Source organism: Schistocerca gregaria, chromosome 1 (genome assembly GCF_023897955.1).
Source record: "Schistocerca gregaria isolate iqSchGreg1 chromosome 1, iqSchGreg1.2, whole genome shotgun sequence".
Classification (NCBI taxonomy): Eukaryota; Metazoa; Arthropoda; class Insecta; order Orthoptera; family Acrididae; genus Schistocerca; species Schistocerca gregaria.
The window spans coordinates 551,411,460-551,422,328 of record NC_064920.1 but is presented as its reverse complement, the minus strand read 5'-3'; the positions used below and the strand labels follow the sequence as shown (position 1 = coordinate 551,422,328).

Genomic DNA, 10,869 nt, shown 5'->3' with positions numbered 1-10,869 from the left:
GCAGTACTAGTTCAGAGGATGTCGAGTGCAGTTGTTGGTCTGTTGGGCGAGAGAGTAGATGCTGTTCGGTTGGTGTAATGTATTGATGGAAGATGTTGCAATGATCAGTGTATTTTTCGTCAATATACTGAGGTTAAAAAAAATTCACATTTCTTTAATGACAATGCCTCTTGGTCACAGGTTGTCAACAAAGCATCTGGCTCGAGTTCATGTATTAGACTTGTAATTCTGGCTTCTATGTGCAATTATAGTATTTCTGGTTTTTCAATTAGTCCATTGTAAATGGTGTTTAAAATATCTTTTCGTATTGAGGAAGAACCGAGCCAGATACATGTACTTTGAGTCACACTACCACACAGCTACAAGACACACAGCTACTAAAGTTATTGCATTCTTACATATATTTCCTTTTTAATTAAGCCCCTATGCAACATCTTCACTTTATTAGTAATAAAATTTGTTGTCAGTGAAATATTTTATTGTATTCCTTACAAGCTGTAAAATGTTATCAGCATTTCACAGAAAGATACCAGAGATACGAGTATAATAGTAGAACTGCAAAAATATGTGTGTTTAGACTGTAGGAGGAGATATCAACAAATTGCACAAAATATATATGCCATATGTATTGCGAGTAAACTATCATAATCGCCGTTGTCGTTACAGAAAACTGGTTACGTTACTAAAATTTCAATATGAAGTATAAACATTTGTACTTAGATCTAAAGAAATGGTATGACTTACAAAAATTGTTTCTATACGAATGTTGCAATGGTATTGTGAACATGTACCATTCAAAAGCGTTCAGAACAATGATGAAACTATTCTAAGAAGCAAGGAAGACTATCACCAATAATGTCTTAACACACGATGATAAGAACCAACTACGTTTCTGTCAAATCTTGCTTTTACAGATAAATAATATTTAGTTCTTGGTAAGGTTGTACTTTGAGTGCTAACAGTCAATTTATTACAATGAATTCATTGATAATAACTGCTAAAATTGTGCTATTCCACAATACTATTGACACACGTCCGTTTTGTAACATTGCGCCTAAGCTTTCCTGCATCTTCACGTGGACACAGCGGTGACTGAAATCGCTTAAACTATTTAATTTTCAAAGCGCAAATAATTTTTCTACCTAGTTTTGTTTTGCGTTCACAGTCTCGTTTACGAAATAATTTCTATTTCATTGTTTTCGTCGGGGAAGCTTACAATGAAACACAAATGATGGTGTACGTGTAGCACAACACAGCGCTTTCCCTTATGACTAATTCTCTGGATATTTTGTATGTTGAAGTATGGGTTCTAGAAACTGAATCTTCAAATTGTAGTTAACGAAGCAAGTAAACTACAGCGAAATTTGTATCGACAAACGTGCAACAGTTAATACAAACTTCCGCGTGTCTTCGCTCAGTTCAGTGTACGGGACATTGTACACGCAGCGAACGCGACAGGGAAAGGAAACTGCGAGCACTGAAAGACAGTGTCAAGTTTCCCAAAAGTCATACATACAATACCTACATCCATCACCGACTAACATACATACATCAGATTGTGGAGGTGTAACCATTCGGAATCCTTAGTGGAACTAAAAATAAACTGTGACTGGTTACAGCTACTTGTAGTTTCAATTGATAAACATTATTGTGTTGCCCCCAAGAAAAAAGTGCGAAAATTTGTGCTGTTTAGTCATTTGAGAATAAAACGATGGATTTCAAGTACAGGAAGTGACTTAATGGTAGGGTGTTTTTTCCTGCCGTACGCTTTTCTTTCGTTGAAAAGACTTCTGGAATAATCGCTTTTGTAAACCCCAGAACAATCATGCCGCCGAGCATCTGCGAACATCGAAAGCTTAGGCGCAATTTCAGATTAGATTCGATAGGTGTTCAAGTGCCGAAGTGCGCCAAATCTGGCAACGCGAGAGGAGAGTTCTGAGTCTGAGACTGCATGGCGAAGAATTCATGTCAGACATTTACCGTCGAGCGTCGAGTGTAATATGGGATGTGAGATAGGCTACTCGCTGAGTAGACAAGACGCGAATGATAGCGGTGTGGTGTGGTGTGTGCGGCCGGGAACAGCCTGGCTGCGGCCGTCAGTCCGAGGCCACGGCGCTCAGCTGAACGAGCCCGCACTAGGCCCGTCGGCCCAAGAGCCACCGCAGGCTGCGCCGACCTCTCAGCTTGTTGTTGCGCTGCGGCTTCCTGCTGCTGTGAGCGTCCACCTGGTCTGCTTTGCTGCACTCCCCCCTCCTGATCACCACGTAGTCTGCAACATAAAAACAAAGCACACGGTCAGACAATGCTTACTATCTACACTCTAAGACCAAAAAAAAAGACGCCCCGCCAAGGAAATATCCGAATAGGATGGAAATCGGTAGATGTTGTAAGGTGTCAGCCAAACCAACACCTTCCATGAAAATCTTGACAGGGTAAGCAAATCCAGCAGTATGTCACATAGCTCGGACTAAATCGTGACATTAAATTAACCAAAGTAAAACGATTAACGAGTGAGCAAATGGAATACCACAGACTAACACAAGAATGCCTAAATGCATGTCATACCTTCCCACCGTGAAACAGACGCAGTTCCGAGGGGAGAAACTAGAACAGAAGCTGAGAGCAGAACCGTGTTAAGCTAGAAGGCCCTACGATAAGGGACGGACGCCCACGTTGCCAGCCAACCGCCTGGACCACCCCCCATCCCATGTTAAAACATAGAGCCCTCCAGAAAAAACAGTATAGATTTTACGGTAACACTAAAAGAACCACACCAGCTGCAAGTTTTAGCGTGAGACTTTTTCGCGTCTGTTATGTTGCAAACGTTAAAAACATTTCCCCACCACGAAAAGTATAACGTTTCTCATTGGATAGACAGAATTTTTGTAGGCACAGCTTAAGGTTAACATTGAGACCCTGATTGGTCAGATGAAAACACAGCCAGATAGTTTTTTAACCAACTTCGGTAAATTGTATTAAGGAGAAGTTAGGAGTTAGTTGTTTCCGAGAGGGCGAGCTGGACGGACCTGCGCCGGCCGCCGCCCCCCTGACGAACACCGACAAGGTAATGAACGCACGCGATGCCGCATAACAGCGCATAAAGCTTCACTCAGAACTGCAGAAGTCTCATCTGTTACACCCTCTTTTTAAGTAATACTAGTGTCGATCGTAAATTAAAGCTCATGGTGTTCACATTTGCCACTTGAAGTAAAAGTCTGAAACGCGATGATTTTTTGTTATATAATTATTGAGAAGCCACATCAGCCACTGTAATTTACAAGTTAGATAAGTAATTACAGATAATTGAGGGTCACTGTAGAACATTTTGATAGTTTTCTCTTTTGTGAAACTTAATTAAAATCTAGATTATAGATGTGATATGGCATAGGTCATCCTTCGATCCATTGTAGAACTTGAAAACCCATTCAGGGAGTATTCTTTCACATTTTTGTTGACCGCAGTTGGTTTTAACATCCTGTATTAAAACATTTCCCTTTTATAAATAGTGCAATTTACAAACAATGTTTTGTGAGTAAAATAAAATTTCCAATGGTAAACTTAACTGCTTTTTTGACGTTATTTTACCAGCTAACTAAAAATAGGAAAGCCTAGAACCCCTTCCAATAAATGTAGTTAGTATTAAGATTCTTTTACAGGGAGTGCAGTGGAGCTGACGCTGAAATCTTATAAGTATTTGGTTATATCATCGCTAGTCCCTCTGTACTCTTCTGAACTCTACATGTCATGTGTGGTCTGGCGTCTCCTTACCAGCAACAAGTCCCAGGTTCAAACTAGTCAATTCCCTAAAAAACACGCTCAGAGCGTCGTTGCGCGAAAGTGGTAGGGAGACACGACTTAGAACAAACATACACCACGCAGAATGTTAGAATGTGATGTTCATGTATAGACATGGTTCTTTATTTACGTGTCCATTACGGCACTCGAACCCTAGTTCTCGATACCAGTAATATCGTACTACTTTTCTGCGAAGTAACAGACATATTTTTTGACAATATTCACATTTGGTTTTATTAATGTATAGGTACTCCGATGTATCGATATATTACAGTGATATCGTTCTTGTGTATTCATTTCTGTGAGACTGTCATAATCTTTGACTTACTTGTAACCGTTTTGGCGCGAATGCGCACAGAGCAGTCTTCATTTCACTTTGCAGAAGTTCAGTTGTTATTTCGCTTTGTAAAAGAACAGTCAAGTCTTGTGTTTGGTTAAAGTGGAAATTAAATATATGAAGACTGATACAAAACTGTTCTCTTGATGATGTGACAATTAAGAAGTAGTATATGTGAATTTACAAGAAGTTTAATAAAAATGTGGATCGTGAGCACCAAGTCAAAAATTATTTCTAGCGTACCATTGTTCTGATCTGGGATTGTTTGATCATTAAGAATTTCCTGAAAAACGCATTTGTTAGGTCTTCAAATATTGCTAAAATACAGATCTGAATCTTCTAGCAGTGAAAGTGCAATCACCCTAGAATCAACAAGATGAGCCATAACAAATTCGACGAAATCTACGTGGGAATCCATTCAAGGTAAGTGCCAAACTCAATGACTTTTTTATAGTGACTTTATTATTTCCATTCTGACGATACCATCCACAGTCAATAACTTTGTTGTTGCCCGATAAAGCGAACATATGGTGCGTGAGCAACATTATTAATCTGATTTCTAACCTACTTTGCAAGTGGTGGTATTGTTAGAACATTCAATTGGTAACAACTTCAGAAAAATTGGATGATTTTTATTCAAATCAAAGAGGTTCACAAACTGAGCAAGTCAATAACGCACTGGCCCACCTACGACCCTGATGCAAGCAGTTATTCGGCTTGGCGTTCATTGACAGTGTTGCTGGCCATCCTCCTGAGGGATATAGTCCCAGGTTCTGTCCAATTGGCGCGTTATATCGTCAGAAGCAAAGCTGTTTGGAGGTTCCTGCCAATAATGCTCCAAACACTTTCAATTGGAGAGAGGTCCAGAGGCCTTGCTGGCCGAAATAGGGTTTAGCAAGCACGTAGATAAGCAGTAGGATCTCTCACCGCTTGCGGTCGAGCATTGTCTTGCTGAAATGTAAGCCCAGCATAGCTTGCTATGAAAGGCAACACAACGGGGCGTAGGATATAGTCGACGTACCGTTGTGCTGCAAACGTGCCTGGATGACAATCAAAGGGGTCATGCTATTAAACCACCACTGCTGGTTGTCAGTTATGTTGGTATCCCACTGCTGTCCAGACGTCTCCAGACCATGGCTTTGCTGTTCATCAGGGCTCAGTTCGAAGCGGGATTCCTAATCGAAGACAGTTCTACTCTAGTCAGTGAGATTCCTGGCCGAAGACGTGTCTGGAGACGCCCCAGACAGGAGTGGGGTACCAGCCTGACTGTCGCCCACCATTTGGCCCGGCAACTTAGACTGATGGTCTATGGTGCCATTGCATTTCATACCAGGACCCGTTTGGTTCTCATCTGCGGCACCCTTACAGCACAACGGAACGTCGACGATATTCTATGACCAATTTTGTTGCCGTTGACGGCAAGCCATCCAGGGCTACCATTTCCGCAAGACAGGACTCTCTCTCTCTCTCTCTCTCTCTCTCTCTCTCTCTCTCTCTCTCTCTCTCTCACACACACACACACACACACACACACACACACACACACACACACACTTTGTCACATACATAGAAATATCCTCCATCTCATCAAAGGTATCGGGAGACTTTAATATGGGGTACGTACAGCATAGGCATTTATGACAACTTGAACACTGCTGGGAACACTTTCAATAAGGTATCTGAATGTCTGCGGAGGGATGGCTGCCTATTCTTGCTCAAAAGTGGAAACCAGAGAAGGTTCCTGGTACTCTGGTGTCTGGAGCGAAGCAGACATTCAAACTCATCCCAGAGTTGTTCCACTATGTTCAGATCGGGAATCTCTACAGAGCATTTCACTTCGGGAACGTTGTTGTCCACAAACCATCGCGTCATACATGCTATTTTATGACAGGGGGCACTGACAGTGTGATGCAAACTATGACTGTCTCCGAAATGTTTCACTACTTTACGCAGTACACAGTGTTGTAAAATGTATTCATATCTTCCTGCATTTAGCGTTTCCTTAAGTGTAGTAAGAGGACCACACGTTGTTGTTGTTGTTTGATGCAGCTCTCCATGCTACTCTATACTGTATCCTGTACAAGCTTCTTCATCTCCCAGTACCTACTGGAACCTACATCCTGAATCTGCTTAGTGTATTCATCTCTTGGTCTCCGTCTAACATTTTTACCCTCCATGCTGCCCTCCAATACTAAATTGCTGATCCCTTGATGCCTCAGAACATGTTCTGCCAACCAATCCCTTCTTCTAGTCAAGTTGTGCCACAAATTTCTCTTTTCCCCAATTCTATTCAATACCTCCTCATTAGTTATGTGGCCCACCCATCTAATCTTCAGCATTCTTCTGTAACTCCACATTTCGAAAGCTTCTATTCTCTTCTTGTCTAAACTATTTATCGTCCATGTTTCACTTCCATACATAGCTACACTCCACACAAACACTTTCAGAAAAGACTTCCTGACATTCTCGATGTTAACAAATTTCTCTTCTTCAGAAACGCTTTCCTCACCATTGCTAGTCTACATTTTTTATCCTCTCTACTTCGACCATCATTAGTTATTTTGCTCCCCAAACAGCAAAACTCATTTACTACTTCAAGTGTCTCATTTCCTAATCTAATTCCCTCAGCATCACCCGATTTAATTCGACTACATTTCATTATCCTCGTTTTACTTTTTTTGATGTTCATCTTATATCCTCCTTTCAAGACACTGTCTATTCCGTTCAACTGCTCTTCCAGGTCCTTTTCTGTCTCTGAGAGAATTACAATGTCATCGGCGAACCTCAAAGTTTTTATTTCTCTTCGATGGATTTTAATTCTTACTCCGAATTTTTTAGTTTCCTTTATTGCTTGCTCAATATACAGATTGAATAACATCGAGGATAGGCTACAGCCACACCTTAACGACGAAAAGCGTCTCTGTATCGTAACACCGCCTCCTCCATACTTCACTGTTGGCACTACACATTATTCCAGGTAACGTTCTCTAGGCATTCAGCAAGTCCACTCCCTTCCACAGGATTGCCACAGGGAATAGAGTTGTTCGTCACTCGAAATCACTCATCCCCACTCAACCACTGTCCAGTGGCGTCACTCTGTGTATCGCCTCAGATGTCGCTTAACTCGACTGCAGATATGTGTAGCTTTTTACACTACATCAAGCAGCAATTAGCATTGACTACAGAAAAGTGTGGATTATGAGGAGCAGCTCAACCACTGTACCCCATTCTTTTTAGCTCCCTACATGCAGTGACTGTGCTAGCTGGACTCCCGGTAGCACTTACGAACTAACGAATGTTTCCTTCCGTCGACTTAACGCGCTGTTTGACAAACACTGTCTGCAATGCTCGGCGCTTCCTGTTCGTCAGTATGTGAGGTCTGCCTGGTCTTGCTGTAGCATTCGTTGTTCCTTCGGATTTCCACTTCGAAATAACGTCATCAACAGTTCACGTGGGCAGCGGTAGAAGCTTTGCGATGTACCTGTTGGACTCGTTACTCAGGTGACATCCAATGACTCGCTAACGTCCGATGTCACTGAACTCTGCTTTTGTACTGGTCGTTCCGCCTTTCGTGACATCTAGCTGTGAATTCTGCATTACACTTCTCCACAGATAGTGTACGTCTGGAATAAATCGAGGATATGAACCCATGTCGCCGGCTTCTGTCGCCGAGCGGTTCTAGGCGCTTCAGTCCGGAACCGCGCTGCTGCTACGGTCGCAGGTTCGAATCCTGTCTGGGGCATGGATATGTGTGCTGTCCTTAGGTTAGTTAGGTTTAAGTAGTTCTAAGTCCAGGGGACTGATGAACTCAGATGTTAAGTCCCGTAGTGCTTAGAGCCAATTTCGAACCCATGTCCCATGACTTTACACAGCATCGATGCCACACCAGGGGTAGTCATATGGTTGTAGTTTTCACCTTGAAAAAATGAGTATGTGATCATGAAACTTGATGGTGTTGAGTTTCTCCACATATTAGCACCACAATGCGACACATTTTTTTTCCACCGACGTAGGACTTAACGGAGATCTTAATAGCACGAGATAGTGATGATGAGCTCTTCGCTATAGAAAGAAAGACTGTTGTTATGGTTTGAAAATATTTATTTAAGCAACATCATCCCGCTTGACCTCAACACCTTTGTCATCTTTGTTCCAGTGTCTGTAACTAAAAAAGATTTCGATTATGGTACAAATCCCTCATCCACAGCCTTCGTCATTGTTCAAAAGACGTGTTCCCCTGATATGTTTGTTGAGGTTTGGAAACAGAGCATAGCTGAACTGGGCCAATTCTGGTGAAGAGTATAGATGCGTGAGGATCTGCCAATTTTTGCGACGCGGTGACTGCCTTACGAAGAGGGGCATTGTACTGAAGAAACAAAATTCCTTTTCTCAACTGTCATCAACGTTTGAGACGAACTGTCGTTTATGTTTGTCGGTAAGTTCCACATAGTACTTTGCTGTGATGGTTTTACCGCGTTGTAAGTAGTTATTAAGTACTCTGTTGACCTTTTCTGTTCTGAGTTTTTGTACATGGTGTTCTTTAGTCTCTGGATCATAAGTGTAGTTCCATCTTTCACCCGTGGTGACGAGATTATGCAAAAACCGAGTGGATTACGACAAAACTGGACTAAAATAGTCTTTGAAGTAACCATTGGTTCACGCTTTTCGTCTGTATTGACACATTTGCGAATCAGTTTTGCTGAGAGCTTTGGTTGGTTTGTTTAGGGAAGGAGACCGGACAGCGAGGTCATCGGTCTCATCGGATTAGGGAAGGACGGGGAAGGAAGTCGGCCGTGCCCTTTGAAAGGAACCATCCCGGCATTTGCCTGGAACTATTTAGGGAAATCACGCAAAACCTAAATCGGGATGGCCGGACGCGGGATTGAACCGTCGTCCTCCCGAATGTGAGTCCAGTGTCTAACCACTGCGCCACCTCGCTCGGTTCTGAGAGCTTTCTTATATCCAAAATACACTACTGGCCATTATAATTGCTACACTATGATGAAATTCAGATGATAAACGGGTAATCATTCGACAAATATATTACACTAGAACTGATATGCGATTACATTTTCACGCAATTTGAGTGAATAGATCCTGAGAAATCAGTGCCCAGAACAAGCACCTCTGGCCGTAATAAGGGCCTTGATACGCCTGGACATTGAGTCAAACAGAGCTTCAATGGCGTGTACAGGTACAGCTGCCCATGCAGCTTCAACACGATATCACAGTTCATAAAGTGTAGTGACTGGCGTATTGTGACGAGCCAGTTGCTCGGTCACCATTGACAAGACGTTTTTAATTGGTGAGAGATCTGGAGACTGTGCTGGCCAGAGCAGCAGTCGAACATTTTCTGTATCCAGAACGGCCCGTACAGGACCTGCAACAAGCGGTCGTGCATGTAGTGTTTCGCAGGGATCGAATGAAGGGTATAGCCACGGGTCGTAAGACATCTGAAATGTAACGTCCACTGTTCAAAATGCCGTCAGTGCGAACAAGAGATGACCGAGACGTGTAACCAATGGCACCCCATACCATCACGCCGGGTGATACGCCAGTATGGCGATAACGAATACACGCTTCGAATGTGCGTTCACCGCGATGTCACCAGACACGGATGCGATCATCATGATGCTGTTTAACAGAACGTGATTCATCCGAAAAAATGACGTTTTGCCATTCGTGCACCTAGGTTCGTCGTTGAGTACACCATCGCAGGCGCTCCTGTCTGTGATGCAGCGTCAAGGGTAACCGCAGCCATGGTCTCCGAGCTGATAGTCCATGCTGCTGCAAGCGTCGTCGAACTTTTCGTGCAGTTGGTTGTTGTCTTGCAAACGTCGCCATCAGTGACTCAGGGATCGAGACGTGGCTGCGTGATCCGTTACAGCCATGCGGATAAGATGCCTGTCATGTCGACTGCTAGTGATACAACACCGTTGGGATCCAACACGGCGTTCCGTATTACCCTCCTGAACCGACGGAGTCCATATTCTGCTAACAGTCATTGGATCTCGACCAACGCGAGCAGCAATGTCGCGATACGATAAAGCGCAATCGCGATAGGCTACAATCCGACCTTTATCAAAGTTGGAAACGTGATGGTACGCATTTCTCCTCCTTCCACGAGGCATCACAACAACGTTTCACCAGGCAACGCCGGTCAACTGCTGTTTGTATATGAGAAATCAGTTGGAAACTTTCCTCATGTCAGCACGTTGTAGGTGTCGTCACCGGTGCCAACCTTATGTGAATGCTCTGAAAACCTAATCATTTGCATATCACAGCATCTTCTTGCTGTCGGTTAAATTTCGCGTCTGTAGCACGGCATCTTCGTGGTGTAGCAATTTTAATGGCCAGTAGTGTATTATGAGTAATCAATATGCCCAGAGACTCTGCTATATCCTTCGACAATCCAGGATCATGGAATGAACAGCATCCACACTTTCCGGAACTGTGACTTGAGTTACCTTTTCAGAATGCTCTGTATCTTATGCTGAAATGCCCTCTTTAAAATGCAGCAACCGAATTCTTGGAAGTGAAATAGGAAGGGCAGTTACCACCCAATGTACCGACATATTATCATAAATTTGTTTGGCTATGTACCGTTTAAAAAAAATATACAGTTACTCACAACACGACTCTTTCACTGCGAATTTTCTTTTTCCTCGAGCCATGTTCACTTCAAGGCAACAGATAAAAATAAAAACCAATGTGACTGGCACGCAGTCACTATCACA

The 10,869-nt window shown here is 42.9% G+C and overlaps 1 protein-coding gene across 2 annotated transcripts in view; it reads right to left on the bottom strand.

The window, feature by feature from the left end:
• Window positions 1–485: 485 nt before the first annotated feature.
• The window catches only part of LOC126356135 (Kazal peptide Pr13a-like), an 84,536-nt gene continuing 74,152 nt past the window's right edge, over window positions 486–10,869 (bottom strand). For both annotated transcript variants that reach the window (XM_050006849.1, XM_050006858.1), the window contains exon 3: window positions 486–2,269. In XM_050006849.1, the coding sequence (XP_049862806.1) occupies window positions 2,136–2,269 (134 nt within the window). In that variant the 3' untranslated portion in view covers window positions 486–2,135. The remainder of the gene's footprint in view (window positions 2,270–10,869) is intronic.